Source organism: Saccostrea cucullata, unplaced genomic scaffold, assembly GCF_032062105.1.
Source record: "Saccostrea cucullata isolate Sc308-1 unplaced genomic scaffold, CSIRO_AGI_Scuc_v1 ctg630, whole genome shotgun sequence".
NCBI classification, from domain to species: domain Eukaryota; kingdom Metazoa; phylum Mollusca; class Bivalvia; order Ostreida; family Ostreidae; genus Saccostrea; species Saccostrea cuccullata.
The window spans coordinates 287490-306636 of NW_026929377.1; the positions used below are offsets into that span (position 1 = coordinate 287490).

General features: G+C 31.9%; 3 protein-coding genes across 3 annotated transcripts; 1 reads left to right on the forward strand and 2 right to left on the reverse strand.

The window, feature by feature from the left end:
- The first annotated feature begins 1799 nt into the window (after window positions 1-1799).
- On the forward strand, window positions 1800-4515 carry LOC134280689 (L-aminoadipate-semialdehyde dehydrogenase-phosphopantetheinyl transferase-like). The gene is made up of 5 exons (XM_062763130.1): window positions 1800-1962; window positions 2423-2636; window positions 2743-2861; window positions 3140-3349; window positions 4083-4515. The coding sequence occupies exons 1-5, from the start codon at window positions 1825-1827 to the stop codon at window positions 4260-4262; spliced, it is 861 nt and encodes a 286-aa protein (XP_062619114.1). The 5' UTR covers window positions 1800-1824; the 3' UTR covers window positions 4263-4515.
- Window positions 4516-4662: 147 nt separating this feature from the next.
- LOC134280690 (glutamate-gated chloride channel alpha-like) lies at window positions 4663-6163 on the reverse strand. Its single transcript, XM_062763131.1, has 3 exons — window positions 6038-6163; window positions 5460-5803; window positions 4663-5120 (listed from the first exon to the last, which is right to left on the reverse strand). Exons 1-3 carry the CDS (start codon window positions 6138-6140, stop codon window positions 4971-4973), a joined length of 597 nt encoding a protein of 198 aa, XP_062619115.1. The 5' UTR covers window positions 6141-6163; the 3' UTR covers window positions 4663-4970.
- A 5203-nt stretch (window positions 6164-11366) lies between these two features.
- On the reverse strand, window positions 11367-17291 carry LOC134280686 (glutamate-gated chloride channel-like). Its single transcript, XM_062763126.1, has 8 exons — window positions 17221-17291; window positions 17010-17074; window positions 16557-16618; window positions 15900-16135; window positions 13196-13278; window positions 12897-13025; window positions 12114-12457; window positions 11367-11639 (listed from the first exon to the last, which is right to left on the reverse strand). The coding sequence occupies exons 1-8, from the start codon at window positions 17289-17291 to the stop codon at window positions 11490-11492; spliced, it is 1140 nt and encodes a 379-aa protein (XP_062619110.1). The 3' UTR covers window positions 11367-11489.
- Between the last annotated feature and the right edge of the window lie 1856 nt (window positions 17292-19147).

Below are 19147 nucleotides of genomic sequence, written 5' to 3' on the forward strand. Positions count from 1 at the left end.
TTCGATGAACGGTATTGCCGTGGTGACTAAAAATAGAAATATTCGAGAAATGCATTCAAAACGCTATTCCTCCGACAGGCAGTATAACTTGGCACACAAGTAGACTAGACTAAGATACATGTACATAATTTAGTGCAAATCGTTAATTTCGATAAATTAAGGATATTGTCGTGGTTACTAAAGATAGAAATGCCTGTAAAATTCTTTTGAAAGGCTCCTTCTACAGTTTAGACTGATTGCAATCTTTTGATCAAATAAAAGATCACAGTTTTGTTGATGCAGGGGATATAGAAACGCAGTAGTGTCACCAGTGTGTGTGGGTTTGTTTGTGAGTGAAACGGAATGACGTAATTTGGTCGATGATGTTGAATATGCTGGGTCCGGGAAAAAATGAAGAAATACTAATAAATAAAAGTTGTTTTGTACTTTGATTTTAGGATATTACAAACAAAAGTTCAATAACAAAAAATGCAAACGGGAGGGCGCACGCCCGGCGCGCCGGCCCTGGATCCGCCTTTGGCTCTTGCTCCACCCCTTTAAAAAAATTTTAAACTTAAAAATTTATTTATTCATCTTTATTCATTTTATCATTATTTTATAACTGTGTACTTTAATCATTTTTTTCCTATATCAAAAACTTCGCCTTCTCCCGGAATTACATTTTCCTACCAAGAAATTTTGTGTTGTACTGGCCTTTTCGTATTTCCTACATGAATTATAAGACTTGTCATCAAGTCGTCGAGTAAGTAAACTTTTCATCTCCTTTTCGTGATTTTTATGTTGAGATTAGCTAAAGAAAATACCGTACATGTTCCTACCAAGACATTTTTTGTTGTACTGGCTTCTGGACGTTTTCTGTATGACTTTCACATAATCCCTTTTGAGATTCTGCTAGGCTAGATATTTGGACTTTTCCGTCTGCGACGTCAGTCCAAATTTTGCCTAGCAGAATCTTATGAAGGGATAAAAGAAAATTCACACACAGACACACACTTCTTTCGGGATTAGCACATCGTACCATTTCATGGTTGATTCAGCTTTTCCACTCGGCGAGCAGAGTTTTGAAGCTGTTTATGAAGATAAAAGAAAATAAAGACAAGAAAGTGCAAAATATGGTTGTGTAAAAAAAATATATGTTATTATAACAGTAACATTGATCTCACATCGTATCACTTCTTGGTTACAGGCGCGGATTGAAATATGGAGCAAAACGCGAAGCGTTGCCTTTCATATCTTCCCAGTGCAACATAGTATCTGGTAGCAGTAAACTAAATTATCTTTTTAATGATAAATCTATTATATACCCCCTTATAACTGGCTAAATAAATTAAAATAAACCTTCAGAGATCAATTGTATAATATTAATCTATTAAACAAAGCATAATTACAAGGGACTTTTTAACGTGCAAGAAAAATAACATCATATTTCTGCGAACTTCAAAATCATAAACATATAGAGAGTGGTGATATGGATTCAGAAAACAACATGTTGGTGATCCGGAAAGTCGGATCACGACGTCACATGATTGCGGTAAATCTACAGTAAAATTGAGTGATACACATTAAGTACATAATAAATCAGCAGAAAAGTCAGTGGTAATCAGGTCCAGCACAATACCCTGATAAAGGTATATAGCTTGATCAGTGTGTTCACTCATGCATGAAAAGCACTCTGGTATCAAAAAGACAACACAAAAGTCTCCTCATACGACATGCTTTTATACTGATTGTAGAGATGACAGGAATGATATGGTTTGTCTTAGAAAATAAAAATGATTATGTTTTTTCTTTCAAAGGAGAAACGAAGATACAAAAAGCTAGAAAATGATAAAATGGGCTTTCAATTTCCGTTCCTGGCAGCCAACAAGATCAGAATGGATTTTTTGTGGACAGTGTATACAGAATGAGGAGAAAGAAAGGATTCAAAGATTCGTCTTCAAGAAAGATGCTAAAGCTGCAATGGTAAAACTCTCTATATATATATATAGAAGCTGTAGAATTGAGTGTTTAAATAAAAGTAAATGGATATATGTATGAATGATTTTGATTACTTTTATTAGTGTTTGCGTATATAATTCTTATTTTTGTTTCACTCCTCATGCATATTATTTATCTAATTTAAGGTGTAAACTAGTTGTCTTTAACAAACATACCAATGTAGAATTTTTTTAAATTAAAACTTGTTAACCTCAATAACAAATTTATCATAACTTTGTGCATTTAGTAATTGTCAATTTTTTCCTGTCTGATCAACCCTAGTTATTAAAAAAGGTAAAAGTATTTATGCATGCATTAACTTTAATATCTTTGAAGATAAGGGCTGCTCACTTCATATATATAGAACATTTGTTGGGTGGGTGGGGGGGGGGTGTTGAGGTGTAGATTTTTAAGGACAGCAATTATTTAGTCACCAATGTTTCAGGCTGGAAGACTTTTGATTCGTAAAGCCATTGCATACTGCCTAGAAATACCATACAAAGAAATAAAGCTTGGGAGAACAGAGAAAGGGAAACCATATCTAGTTAACACAGTGCAAGGAAGCCTGAGTTTTAATGTATCTCACAATGGGGATTACGCTGTGTTGGCTGCCTCCAGAAATGGAACCATTGGTGTAGATGTCATGAAGTATGAAGTCCGTAGGTAGAGTACTGTTTTGGTGCATATGTACTTAATAATTTTTCAAAATCTATGCATGCATTTAATTGCATGTAAATTATCATACTTTTTTGTTTAATCTTACAGGAACATCTGTGCCAAAATTCTTTCATACAATGAGACGACAGTTCACAGAACCTGAATGGAGTCAGATACGAAAATCAACAGAGGAAAGTGAACAGCTGAAAACATTCTATCGACTCTGGGTAAAGTACTAATACAGCTCCAATGTCTATATCCTTCTTTGGGTACAAACATATTTGACCTCTTGACCTTGGAGTTTGACCCTCTTTTGGAAAATTTTACCAAACTTTATTTTTGGCTATAACTTTTGAACAGTTGGTGCAAGGGCTTACATACTTAAAATGTGCATACCTTGTGCATGTTTTGAAAGATCTGGAAATGCTCACACCAGAGCTTTAGGTTTTGGTAAGTTAAAACGAAGCAAATTCCAAAAATAAATGTTACTTTTTCCTTCTTTTAGTGCCTTAAAGAAAGCTATGTCAAAGCTTTGGGTGTGGGAATTGGATTTGAAGTCAGCCGACTAGATTTTACATTTAATACAGAGTATTTAAAAGAATATGTAGTGACAAAAGACACGTCTCTCAAAGTCGATGGAGTGCATCTTCCTGAGTGGACATTCGAGGAACACACCATGGACAACCACTGTATTGTTGTGGCAAACAATCAGCAGGTGAGGTTACAGCAATGTTTTCATGTACACATGTATGCACTTCCTTCATGCTCAACGCTAAAGATATAATGCTGCTAAATGAAACAAATATCATTTAGTGTTGCAATGCAATGCTTAATGTCATAAATCATTGCATTAATAGTTGAAATACTCATCTGCTTACTCATCTGCTTAATGATATACTTCTTTCATTGAGTGGCAATTTAGCGTTAGTGGTTGAATAGGTCAACCATTAATGCGATAATTAATTGCATTAAGCAGTGCAGTTGCAACACTTAATGCTTTTGGTATCATTAAGCTGCGTGATATCATTAGCGGTTGCCTTTATGTTTAATTACATCTCACTAGCCAAGGATTTCTAATCCACTACTCTCCTCATTACAAGGTTTTTAAGGAGAGTAAGAGATCAGAAACCATGGGGTAGCAAATGCAATTTAGTAAAAATGGTAATGATTGCAGTTTATTCATTAGGGCTTGACCCTATGAAGGAGGCACTAAGAGTTTGTGCTTATCAGCATTAATTTGTCATTTCCAAAATGGCCATTAGATTGGATAAAAATTGGTGTAATTAACAAACATAACAAAAATTAAACAACATTAATTTACCTGGAACAATATTTTTCTGTTATGGTAATATGTATTAAACAAGATATATAGATAAAGTATATAAAGTGTAGATGATAAGATATTTTGAATGTTTTACTGACATTCTTTTCTTAACAATATTTTTCAGAACTCTACAACAACAGACTTTGAAGAGGAAAGTGGGAGGGAGTATGAACATTTCAAAGTCTTACAGATAAATGACTTGCTTCAATGTGCTTCCTGTCTTTGTGAACCTGATGAGGAATTCTGGGAAAAATTTGATCCAAAAGATGAAGCACCTCAGATACACAGGAAACCCAGTTCTTAGCATTTTGATATTTTTACTTTAATTTTTATATGAACTGGAGAAAAATAATTAGAAAACCAAAGCAGTCGTAGGCATTCAAATTTCTATTGCTACTTGCTACTTACTCTGTTGTCTATGATGAGCTTTTGAAATGCCCAAGTAAGGGATTCAAAGCCCCCAGAATATATAATGTGGTACACTTTCTAGAAAACAATGTCCCTACAGGTAAAATGTTTGAAATTTGAGAAAATGCTAAACACCATTGCCATAATTATTATGTGTCTTGTTGTTACTTTTAAAATTTGCTTATAGGACATAGTAAGACTTGGCAAATGAAATTGCAGAATTATATTTACACCCATAGGTATAAATCCATAGTGCCCTTAGACCTGGCTGATTTTTAGTCCATTACAATGTTTTCTTTAAAATCAAAGTGAAGGACCATTTGCCGATGGTTTGAATCAGTTGAGGTCTCAGATGATAATAACTGAGACCAAGGGTAGAAATTTTAAGTATAAAAAATAATATAAATAATTTTCTAAAGCCCAATTTCAGTTTGTATTTGACAATAGAATGGTGTAGAGGATGAGATGCTTGTTAATTATAATAAAGCAAGACCAGTTGAAAGAATGTATATTGAGTTATATGAAAATATGATAAGTAACTAAAATTATATTTAAAAAAATGATCAAACTGGAGGTGGATTTGTTATTTCATCAAACTAACATTTCAGCCTACAGATAGGAAATATGTCCAGTACACAATATTGAATGCAATGAATAAGATGGGGTAGACAACTCTAAACACATTCTGTAATTTTCCGTGCGGGATCTTGTAACAAGCAGCTTCAAACTTCACATCACTTGTCTCGGAAGTTTCCTATATTAAAAAGTAAGAGAAAAGGATTATGATTATATATATAGATGTAATTTAGAAACACACAGTGAAAATATTATTTGATTAAGAAAAAAAAATTTAGAAGTCCATAAAAAAATAATTTTTTCTGAGATTTTTTTTCTCTCAGAAAAGGTTTCATTATTTCTCATAATTTCATAATACAATTAAATATGATTTCATAATATCTGAAGCTATAGGCATTCTACACAACTTGTACCCCCATTCTGTCAGATTATTTCTAGTCATCAGAAAGGACTATATCATAAGAAATAAACTATATGTACATGTAAATTTATTTTGAAAGAATTGTGAAAAGAGTACCTTGTACTTCTCTTTCAGTTTATCTTTCCTTCGTTTCATGTTGTGAACCAAAATAAACACAAAAAGTGACTTGATTGTAAAGAACATGCAGACTGCAATCCAAATATCCACTGCAATTACATCTTTCAATTCCTTCTCGATTGCAAAGATGCCCACTAGTTGTGTTACTATGGAAAGTACACAGAACACGCCCAGATTGGTGCGCGCGGCTACTTGGTTCTTGTCAATCCACATGCTCATCCATCCCAGAATCACTAAAAACACACTTGGGACGTAGATCACTAAAATCAATTGGCTGAAGTCCCTTTCTATTTCAAATTGAAGTTTTAAGCAAGGATATACTCCTGTTGAAGTAAAAACAACGATATCAATTTCAAATAAGACATGGTTTCTGTGAAAGTAGCTATACATGTTTATGCAATTCTTCCTTTTGAGATCGATTCCCTCTGATCACCCCAATACGTTCTTCTTACAGGAAAAGTCAGCATATCTTTGAGCTTAATAATTCATTGCAAACCAAATTCCTTTTCTTAAAATCATGATTTAACTTTTCTGTATGTTATGATTATGTCCATTACTTGATTTTTGGTGACAGTCCTTCTGTTTGACACTGCTAATAATCAAACCACTGGTAGAAAAATCGTCTTTAAATTCGAAGGGATCAAATTTTCTCCAAATCATGTTCACTTCCGAAGTTGTATAGGAGTCTAAAATATATAATTGTATTACCTTTAAGTTCAATGTAATTATCTACATATGACAAATGAAATTTTATTGAAATGGTCATAAGTAGGAAAATTATAGCATTTTAAAACATGTTTAATCAATAAGTGAGTAACAACTCAAGATTTGGACGAATTTACGAGTGAGAAATACAATTATTAATGTATTTTAAAACTCAGCCAAGATTTTACTCACAGCTTTCAAACACCACTGAACACGTCTGAGAACCACGTGGAAAACCAACTGGCGTCAGATGACACGGCGTTTTTACTGTTAATCTGAACAAAGAGATACTGTAGATCACTAAATTTTCGCGACACTTTATTTCCGCAAGATAGTTATTAATTAATTTTTTTTATAAGTGAGACAATATTTTCGCGAATTGTATGGAGTTTTTTTTTTGCTCTGTATAATCTGAAGGGATTCTAATAAGCGCGTGAATGAAATTTTCGCGAGCACATCATCTCGCGTAGTTTTTTTATGAAATAGAGATCTTGTGAATAAAAGGTGATTTACTGTAGTTGATATATAACAGAAAAAACGTTATTTATAGGAAACCATGTTCATTTATAGGTATATGAACCACACAAAAAAGATATGCTCTTTATTTTTCATTTAATAATCATTAATAAAGAATTTTGACATTATTCTTTGTAAATGGTTTTGAATGAGTAATGGCAAACTTGGTAGTCTCAGACAAAAGCTTTCTTTAGGGTTTATATAAGCCTCCTGACTAACTTTAATTCAAAAAAAAAATTTCGCAAAAAAGACATTACTAAACTTGTTATCCTTGATCATGTTTAATTACTTAGCTTTATGTTAATATAAATCTTGCCAGATCGATATCAAACTGAGCCTCTGAAACTCCTCCATCAAACATTATGTGTCGTGAATTATTAAAGGGAAAGGGCAGTTGGGATTCTCATATGCAAAATTAACCCTTAAAATTTGTCTCAATAAAAATATATGCAGCTCTGCTTTCTTTAAAGGCATCGAGAAATTCTTCTACAACTTACCTAGTACTTTTTACCAGAGATCCATTAGGATAGATGCGTATAAATAAATTTGGTTTTGTGACTTTGTGTTGCATTTCAGATATGGCGTCTGTTACGTAACTATCAGGTGTCCATATTAAATCCAATTTATTCACATTCAAAAGGGCGTATTTTGCAGCGAAGTGGAGAGAGCTGTGGTTGTATTTCAGTCGGTCGTCCTCCCATTCTTGAATCAGATGAAAAGAAAATCCAAGTTCCTGATTGAAAGTGTAGTGTGAATTATTGGCAACTATTAGTGTTTTTGCTAATATTTTTAGTAAACGATATAAAAGGAATAAACAAAAATGTACTACAGTTGGCGTTTGGCCTGTCTGCATACTTTTGCTAATATTGAGTCTGATTTCATGTAACTGCATGTCATATTTTACAGCAATGTGCAAGACCTATATACGTAATTTGACCGTTATTAAAATGTGTATATTATAATTAACATACATTCAACCTTTCCAATATTAATGAAACATAAAAGAAATGATCGACAAATTTGAATACGTTTTCACATCTATACAAATAAAAATATCCAGAATAATATATTATACATATTCACTTACTGTATTAGCTGGAGACTGAACATGGGTAATTATAAGATGTGTTGTTATGTTGGTTATTTGACCTGAAATGTTGGTTTATTAAATGAAAAACAAAGAAATGAAAAGAAAGCAATGTTTTTCCTTTGTTTATAATACGTTTTATTACTAGTACATAAAACAGAGTTCTCCTTCAAATCGAAGATTCAAGGGTATATAGTTTTCGTCATGTCCGCCCGTCTGTCTGTCATTTTGTCCACCGAAACTTTAACATTGCCAGTAACTTTTGATTGGTTGGAGCTATGGCTCTTACATTGCACACGTCACACGTGCATTCCATGTACCATGTCCTTTCTTTAGATACCAATACATTTGGCCTCGACCTTGGAGTTTTACCCAATTGTGCAAGAATTTACCAAACTTTAACAGTATTTGTATTTACCAAGATAAGACCTTTCAATGGGTAGAACTATATTGGCCTCGACCTTTAAGTTTGACCCACTTTTAATTGAAATAACCTAGCTGAGCGTAACTTATGAACACTTAGCACTAGGGCCTTTATATTTCATGGGTGTATTTTTTGTGTCAAGGTCTTTCTTTGTATATTTTGTCCTTGGAATTTGACCTATTTTTGACTTTTGTTTTCCATTGCCACAACTTTTGAACAGTTGATGCTAGGGCTTTAATATTTCATACGTATATTTCTTTTCACAAGGCCTTTCCCTGGGTGCCTTTAATTTGACATTGATCTTGGAGTTTGACTGTTGTTTTTTTAAATTATGATTATAAAAATGTATAAATTTAAAGTTCATAATCATGGATGTAGATTTAAAAGGTTCTTCTCTTTTAAAGATGATATTGTTTCACAATTGCAAGCTGAGAAAATGTTGAAATTAGTATCAGTTGCATTCTACGAAACCAAACCTATCAATGTTGTGTTTATTAGTCTTTATATAAAAATTGAATTCTTGCAAAGTTATCTTGAATTGAAGAGTAAGAATTTACCTGTAAATGTCCAAGGGGGTAAATCATAATTCTTACTGGTTAACATATTTTCTAGTTCATTCCAGCTAAACAATAAAAAAAAACTTGTAGATATGCCAGAATGCTCTTAGATTTTATCCCTAAAACACATAATTCATAGATTGTCATTAAAATTATACATGTACAAATTAAAAAGAAAATCATACAAAACTGAACGATCTAAAATATTCTTTACCTTAAGGAAGCCTGAATACTCCCCCAAAAAGAGAGATAGACAATGTAACCAAAATTCTTGGAAAAATCCATCCTGGCTCCAAGTTAGTCTAGTATCTAGACTCAAGATTATTTAAAAATAACCTTCCAAGGTAAGCACAGTTTTCATCCAATGAACTTTTATCGAGTCTAGATCTGGAGAGCAAATACATGCATGCTATCAAAACTTTTAACATACTAAATGAGTATTTCATAATAATAATTTAAATGAGTATATAATTTGATATTTTTGAAATATCACAACAATATTCAAGTTATGTTCTTTACGGTAAATTTAACTCTACCTGATTAATGCATATGGCTCCCGGCGGATGTGACAGGTCATCAGGGCATACTTACACCTCAAAGGCACCTTAACTTATCTCTGGAAATTCTGGGGGTCCGTATTTTATGCCTCTTCACAAAAATGTAACTTTTTTTATATTAATATCTCCCTTTTAATTATTTTACGTAGAAATTCATCAAAGAAGCAAATGCATGTAGTGTATCCTTTACAATATATGATCAACGGGACTTTGTATACTCTGAGAATTAAAGATCCTGAAAGTTATCAGTCTTTCTTTCCGTTAAATGTTATTCCGTTTTCCTTTTCGTGTTTAACCGACATCTCGATTTTAACATTTTATAGCCTGCATTAAATTATAATATACTTTCATGTAAATTAGTTGAATCTGATTGGTCGAGAAACATTTGTTAAAAAACACTATTACCCGCTGAATAATGAAGCCACGCCCTCCAGCGTATTAACTTAACAGTCAACATTGCTTGACGAAGGGTGATATTCCAAAAATAGCGACTGCTCAGAATTTATCCGCGCACGGTTTACTGTTATAATTATGTATTTGTATAAAACATTCAGTATAATATAATAAATATTGCATGAAGTTGAGTGTAACATTGGAAATTTTCACCCCTCGAAAACCATTGTCAACCTCGGTTGCGCCTCGGTTGACAATGCTTTTCTTGGGTTGAACATTTTCAATGTTACACTCAACTACATGCAATATTTATATACGATTATACAGCTAACTCCGGATATAACGAGATGCTGTGGACATCAGGTTATACATGTATCTCGTTATAATCGATATTTGTTATATCTGATGTCTGCATTTTGCAAACTTATAAAGTTGATCTGTAGTATAAATATAAAAGACCTATACATGTATCACTGAGCATGTTCCTATGTGAGATAAGATCAGTTACAAAGAGAGTCTTCTGTTGATTAATATCATTGATATCATTGTATCGTCATCATATTTCAAATGCAATAGCCATTCTAACTATTAAATAATATGCAATTTCTTTTATTTTGTCTTTACTATGATATATCAAATCGACATATTGAATTGAATTTTCTATTGTTAATTTATAAAACGACAACGATTTATCTGAAGGTCGAACTGAAGGTCACAACAAATGTTTTCTTCTCATGTAAAAGATTTTGGGAAAATAGGAATAGGATAAATAATAAATATTCAGAGAATATTTTAACAAATATCAATTCATGCCTTATTTTGCAATATTCAATTACAACAGAAAAAAACTGAAGGTAATGTTATCAAGTGTAGTATACTCAATAACCGTAATTAAAAAAAGAATGACAGATAATAATAATTTGTATAATTCTATACAGAGCAAAATTTTTCACCAAAAATACTGTAAATCACTTTTTATTCACGAGAACTTTCTACTTGTTCCCGTCTGTTGTACTTGAGTTTTTGAAATTCCAAAGCCCCGAGAACATACTGCAAATCACTCAATTCTCGCAACACCTCATTTTCATGAGATATGACTGACTCTTTACTAATGAAACAAATTTCACGCATTGTGGTTATTGCTTTATATAATCTTAAGGAATAATATTATCTCTCGTACATGAGATTTAAATTTTTGTGAGAACACTGTCTTGCGTAATTATGCGAAAATAACGTTCTCGCGAATACAAAGTGATTTACATTTACAATGGGGTGCACTTCCTATAAAACAATGTCCCTATAGGTAAAAGTTTTGAAATTTGATAAAGTGATAAAAACCATTGTCATAATTTAGTGTCTGGTTGTTACTTTTTACCTATTGTATGGGTTAGCAAATGAAATAAGCATTGCAAATTTATAAATTTGTACTAATAGGTATAAATCCATATTGTGCCCCTAAATATATATGATTTTTTAGTCATTACAAGCTAAGTAATGTTTTTTAAAATCAAAGTGAATGGCCATTTGCTCATGATTTGAGTCAGTTGGGTTCTCAATCATAACCGGGGGTAAAACTGGATTTCAGTGTATATTTGATGAAAGGTTACATCAGAGGATGAGGTGGTAGATGATTTTGACTCTTACATCCTTTTTAACAAAGCCAGTTGAAAGAAATGTACATGTATGTTAAGTTATGTAAATATATTTAATTATAACTAACATTTTTTGATTCAACTGAAGAAGGATATCTTTCTAAATCAAACTGACGTTTTAGTATACAGATAGGAAAAATGTCCAGTACACAATATTGAATGCTATGAATAAAACAGGGTAGACAACTCTAAACACATTCTGCAATGTTCCGTACCGGATATCACACCAAGCAGATTCAAACCTCACATCAGTTGTCTCGGAATTATCCTATGAAAAAGGTTAGAAAAGATAGTGAAAATATTATTTGATAAAAAAAATAAATAAGTATGCTTGTAACCATTTTCTAAACTGCAATAAATTATCACTTAAAATGGGTTAAGACGGATGAGATATATTTCATATTAAGTTAAAATGTTAAAGAAATTTTATCAGAAATATTTTTAATTAGATATGAATTAATTTACAATTGATTTAAAGGGACTTTCATGCATCTGCTTCTTTTGATTAGACGTGATAGTAGCTGCAGAAAAGTAGTGTTATGTTTTTTTTATTTTAGTCTTTGACTATAACCATAAGGTAAAAACTTGTGTTTGTGCTATTACGTATCATGTTCGTTTCTAAACTAGGTATATCCGATTTAAAAATTGAAAATCTACAATTAATCAAATTATTTTTATAATGCAAAAAAGGCTATGATATGAAATAAAGGCTTTAATGTTAAAGGAATAGTGAAAGGGGTACCTTGTATCTTTCTTTCATTTTATCTTTCCTACGTTTCATGTTGTGAACTAATATAAAAACAAAAAGTGACTTGATTGTAAAGAACATGCAGACTGCCATCCAAATATCCACTGCAATTACACCTTCCAATTCACTATCGATTGAAACCACGCCCACTAGTTGTGTTACTATGGAAAGTACACATAATACGCCCAGGCTGGTGCGCGCGGCTACTTGGCCTTTGTCAATCCACATGCTTATCCAACCAAGAATCACCACAAACACGCTTGGGACGTAGATGCGTAAAATCAACTGGCTAAAGTCCCTTACTATTTCGATTTGAAGTTTTAAGCATGGATATTCTCCTGTTCAAGTACGAAGTTCAAGAAATAATAACACTATTAATGTCAAATATAGCATGATCATGAGGACGATACTTTTTATAAACCTCAGCTTACAAATGGAATTTCTTGAAATGAAATAGGAACCTGACAAATGGACAATTCACTTTGCAGGTACTAGTCCGAAAAATCTACTAGTACTAGTAAACTTCCTGGCACGTAAAATATCAAAATCGTGGAAAAAGGCCTGGAGAACGTCATATATTTCGAACTCTGCACATGTATATTTGCTTTCTGTATTGAACTTCAGTAAGATTTGCCTCTCAACAACATATAAAATATATTTATGAGGAAAGTCTGCAAAACTATGAGCCAGATCATGCATTCCAAATCAAATTGATACTTATCATTACAAATTTATACCATGTTTAATTATTCTATACGTTAAGATTTCGTCCATTACTTGATTCTTGAAGGCAATTCTTCCTTTTAACACTGTTCAGAGCCAAACCACTGGTAGAAAAATCGTCACGAAATTCAAAAGGATTATAATTTCTCCAAATCATGCTCACTTCTGAAGTTGTAAAGGAATCTAAATATAAATATTTCACCATAATTTCAAAATTGCCTACACAGAAAATTTTGTTGAAATGACCAGAACCTAGAAAATACCATTGAACATGGTTAAACAGTCATATGTTAAGTTTTTAACAAATTTCAGATGAAGCTTCCTACACAATTATTTGTCAATATTCAACTTACAACTTTCAAACCCCATTGTACACGTCTGAGAACCACGTGGAAAACCAACTGGCGTCAGGGGACATGGTGTTCTTACTGTTAATCTGAACAAAGAGATAGATTATATCTATTATTTATTATTCTGCAAAATAGAAACTTCACTCATTTACAGGTACACGAAACGCATAAAAGGTATTTTTCTTTAATTTTCGAATGTAGTGTGACATATCATCTTTGTAAATGAGCTTGGATGGTTAATGACAAAATGTAGTTTCCTATCTTACTGCAATTCAAAAACATCATTCGCGGAAGAAAGGAGCATTACTAACGTTGTATCCTTGGTCATGTTAAATTTATTTTAGTATTTACTTTGTTTATGTTAATACAATTATTTCTTTTTTTTTCACCATTTCATACACATGTTTGTTTATTTTCTAAATTGTTTTTCAACCCTAGTAGGCTACTCACGCATATATTTTATGGTCTTTATAATGAACTTATTAACCAATATAACGTATTAATTAACAACACTTATTTCCATTCATATGTCGATTCGATATATTACTTGGTCAGACTTTTAACTTGAAATAACAGACACTGCCTAATCTGTTTCATATACGGATGTTTTACTGACAAAAGACGACAAAGACCAGCTAACAGCTAAATTAGACGACATACCGAGATGACTTCAGTTTGTCTATTGTCAACTTTCCTTGTTTATGTATCAATACTAGCTATCATCTGAGTTCGACCAATTTTTAAAACTAAAACAGGCTACTTACACATAAGTTGATGCAGCATTTCAAATTTCAACAACCACGTTTAATTTCATCATTTTTTTTGTCGTAATAACGACCTTGTTTTCTATCGTAATAACGACCTTATTAGCAAACATAACCTATCATTGGATTGTTTTTTGGCTGACCTGTTTCATACAAATTGCTTTAGGTCTTTGTTTTTGTTCTAAATTTTATTAAAGAATGTTCCATCTGCTTAATTAATCAGTACACTGATGGCGGGTGTGAACCGTCAGCAGGGCATACTAACTCTTCATATAGGTACATGGTTCCACCGCCGGAATTTCTATGGGTCCTGTTTACATATTTCTATAGTTTGAAGTTTTTTATTTTCACCTATTTTCAATTATCATTCTTTATTTTATAAACTGGTAGTCTCCGAAACTCCTCCATTAATAATAATAGATCGTGCCTTATTATACCCCCCGCTTGAAAAGTGGGAGGGTATACTGTAATCGGTACAGGGTGTTTCAGAAAACATGCAACCATTTTGATTGATTTTATTTTACTGATATTTTAACCAATATCATGCACCAACATATCTGATTAAAAGTCACAACTTCAAGATTTATTCTTATGAAAATAAAGTTAATACGACAAATAAATAATCAATAACAGAAGAAAAAGGAAACTTGTTAAATTTCACTAAGTTAAGAATTAACCTCTAAATGACGTCATTTTCGCTGAAAGAAGAAATCTATCGATGCAAGAAAGTTCTCATTACTATTGCAATGAGTCTCTTGAGAATGAATCAGGTCTCATTTTTAAAACTATTTTGAGTTAACTTCTTTTTTTTCTTTCTTTTTTTTTTTGGAGGGGGAGGGTGAAATGCTTTGACCATTAAATAATCCCACAGATAAAAATCAAGGGATGTTAATTCAGGTGAGTGTGGAAGCCCAATTTAACGGATTTGAAAGAGTTGAATGGTCCTCCTAAGATTTGTTCTAACAATTAAGTCCAAGGTTTAAGATTCAAAACATATTTCAGCATCTGATCTACACTTGAATTGCCCAATTTGTTCACAAACTCAGTTCTTTTACACAGGGAGTCTCTAGAACAATGCCTCTTTAGTAACATTCTAAATGTTTCCACGCGTTTTGTCTTTTTTCTTCATTTTTTTTTTCCTTTTCTGAGTGAATGATCATGCATTGACTCTTTCATTAGATACAAAATTTAACAGATTTAAACAACTTCCACTTTATATTGCTAATTGTAAGTCATTTGCAATTTTAAAATCTTATTTTCACATATTGCCATAACCACAGGTACTGGAAACATGCTCTGATAAAGCAGAATCAAAATTCCTGATGGTTTGTTCATTAAATTACACATTAAGGATGAAATCATCTGTTTTTTAATGATGTCAAATATGACGTCATAATTAATTAAAATGGTCATTATTTTCTTAATTTTTAATTTTGATAAAAACTTAAGCCTTTTTAGCATAATTTTATACAAAACTTTCATATGTTCCTGTTTGTATATCAATATAGTGAGGAAAGTAAATGGTTGCATGTTTTCTGAAACACCCTGTATGTCCATCCGTCTGTCCGTCCGTCTGTCCGTCCGTCCCTCCGTCCGTCTGTTTCGCTTTGGGATACCCATCTCTTATCCGCAACTCCTCCTGTATCACTGAGTGAAATTTAATGAAACTTTCACAGAATCTTTATTACATATTGCCATTGTGCACCTCCTATTTTACTTTTTGATCCGACACATATTTTGGGTTTCTCGGTCACAGCAAAACATGGACTTTGCCATTAAAACCATATGGGAGGCGGACAGTATCATTTAGTGAGCTCATTGCTCACAGTACCTCTAGTTGTAGTTGGAAAAGGCAACGTCTATTACTATATATACCCTTAAAATTTATGCCAGCAAGAATTGCAGCAAAAATGTTGAGAGATATCATATTTTGTACAACTTACCTAGTACTTTTTACAAGGGTTCCATTAGGGTAGATGCGTATGAATACATTCGGGTTTATGACGCCGTGTTGCATTTCAGATATGGCGTTTGTAATGTAGCTATCAGGTGTCCATATCAAATCAAATTTATTCACATTTAAAAGCACGTATTTTCCAGCGAAGTGGACATAGCTGTGGTTGTATTTCAGTCGGACGTCCTTCCATTCTTGAATCAGATGAAAAGAAAATCCAAGTTCCTGTTTAAAATGGAAAATTAGGGTGAGTGCTTATCCTTACCATTAAGTTTAAGTAATTTAAACGAGATGACAGGATAAGCAGAAATATACCACAGTTGGCGTTATTGCTTGTCTGTGTTATGTAATTTTGCAAATATTGGGCGTTTGATTTCAAATAAATGAACCTGTTTAAATAATGCTTGCAGTTATATCAATATTAAAATGTCATATTTTACATCATTCTTTAAGACCCATACATGAATATTGTGTTATAACTTATTTCTTTATATTGTAATGATCATTTATTTAAAACTTTTTTCAAATATTAATGAAACATAAAAGAAGTGACCGGTGGACTTTAATTGATATATTTCAGAATTTAAACAAATAAAAATATTCTCTACATGTATTATTTTGCTGAAAAAAATAGGTATTTACTCACTGAAAATGCTGGCGACTGAACATGGGTAAATATAAGATGTGTTGTGATTCGGGTTACTTCACCTGAAATGTTGGATTACTTAAAAAAGTACTTGACAGTAAATGTATATAGAATCTTTTTAGAGAAAAGAAATCATCAACATTTGGAAATTAATTAATTAATTAGCAGAAGGTTCCTTCAAACAAAAATTAATTAAATAATGAAACAAAAACCTATGACTGTTTCATAAAAATGATACATTGACCTTAATGATAGATGTTTGAATAACTTTAAAAATGTATTAATTTAAAATGATGGTTAAAATAAATATAAGAAAAGTTCTTCACATCGAAAGAATTAAAATTCTGCTTGGTTGCATTTTAGCTAGTAATAAAAACTTTAAATAGTGTGCTTATTAATCTATATAAATATATTTTCTTGAAAATTCGTCTTGAATTAAAAGTATAAATATACCTGTATATGTCCAAGGCGCTAAATCATAATTCTTACTGGTTAAGCTATTCTCTAGTTCTTTCCAGCTGAACAATAAATCGGTCTAATTAGAGATGTCAAATATTTCAAAATCAAATTATTTAGCAATATCATTAAAAATGTGATAAAGCATGTAAAACTAAAATTTAATCACACGAGCGTTCGAATTTAAACCATTTATGATCTTTCTTACCTTAATAAAGCATGAATAGACCCTAAAAGAGAGAGGTAACCTATTTGACTAAAATTCTTCAAAAAAATCATCCTGACTCCAAGTTAGCCTACATTCTTCCAACGTACACTCTTGTTTCCCATCCAATCAAATATATTGCGTCTGAAGAATGAATGAATGCAATCCAATAAAATTTCGTAACATACATGTACTAAACGATTAATTGCAATATCACAATCAAGTGTACTTTACGGTAGACAGGACACCCACAATGTCCTCTGTTATTATATAAAATATTAGAGGGGTTAAGAATACAAATATATGTTACAATTTTCGTGAGAAATTTCCTTTACCTGATCAATACACAGGCCTCCAGGTGGGGGTGAGAGGTCAACAGGGAATGTTTGCCCCTTCAGGGCTCCTGTTCCTAACTTCCTACATGTACATGTACCTCTGGAGTTTCTGGGGTTACGTATCTACATGTATATGCCAGCAGCCTGTTCACAGATTATCCTTAACAACCTTCTCACATAAGAAGCTACCAAAGACACAAATAGTATATCCATTACAAAATATCTTCAACAAGCTTTTGTTTTCTTTGAGGATTTACGATTTGGGAAGCTTCATTTTCTAAATACAAATAATAGAGAAGGAAAAATTAATATTATGATTAAATTTAAAGTCTATAGTTTAAGAAAAACAAACAAACCAAAGATCATCGGGCAGTAATTAAACCCATGGGCTTTGCAACATTTATTGTAACAGTTATGATGTAAGGGGAAAAAGAAAAGCCCCTATATAAATGTATTATTGGTCGTTGTACAGAGTGTTTCAACAAACACGTCCCTACTTTTGATGTCTATATTTTTGCACAATAATAAAATATTTATAAAATGATAACTGTATCTTAAAGCCCATTTTCTTGCAATATCATTGTGATATAATCAATATAAAATAAAGTCAATACATTTTTTCCATTGAAGTTTTAATTACATCTTCAAGAATTAGTTTGTGTGGGTTTTTTGTTCAGAAATGGATCTATGGATGTTTATAAACTAAACAATACTAACAGAAAATCTCCAAAATCATCAATATCAGTGCATAAGATTTTGAAAAAAGTACTCATATGAAAGCCATGTTTCTAGTAAACAGACTTTTCATTACAAATGTCCAAATATATGTCATAAAGGACTTCAGAGACAAATTGAGGATGCTGACTGAAAATATTGTGCCTTTTTAGAACACATAAAAATGACGTTAAATTGAAAATTACTGCAGATGTTCAAGCTTTAAAAATGCCTCTAAAAAATAATTGAATCAGAATTACTTCAACTTTCATATTTTTGAAATTGTTTGGTTATGTGTTTTTCACTTTTGCAAAAAAATTCTGTCGTTCATACTGCCTAACTTTATATTGAAACCGCAAAGTCGGGACATGTTTGCTGAAACACCCTGCATGTTACAATTTTAATTTATGATACCATTCTATGGAAGTTATATTAATAAAGATACCTGCTGTGAAAAAAAAATCAGGTCCGTTGAAATTAAAAACAATGGTTTCCTTTCAGATTCACTATAGCTTTGATTTGATTTTTTTTTACATCCATACGGCTAAAAGCAATATATTGTCATCTTTCGACTTGGTTTATTCACAAAAAAGAAAAAAAAACTACTAAACGGCAAACATATTTAAATCTTCAGTAACAAAATAATACAAGTGAATGAATATCTCATATATCTTCCATACTAGTATTCTTACTTTCTTTCCGTTAATTGTTGTGCTAAGCAATATCCCACTTTTTAACATTTTACATTATCCTGCATTGTAATTTAAGTTATACGAATTTAAAGTAGAAAATCAAAAAAAGAACGCTGGAATTAGGAACCTACATGTACGTCATATCACCAGATTGAAACCGGCGAAAAATATTATCCTAAAAAGCCATTT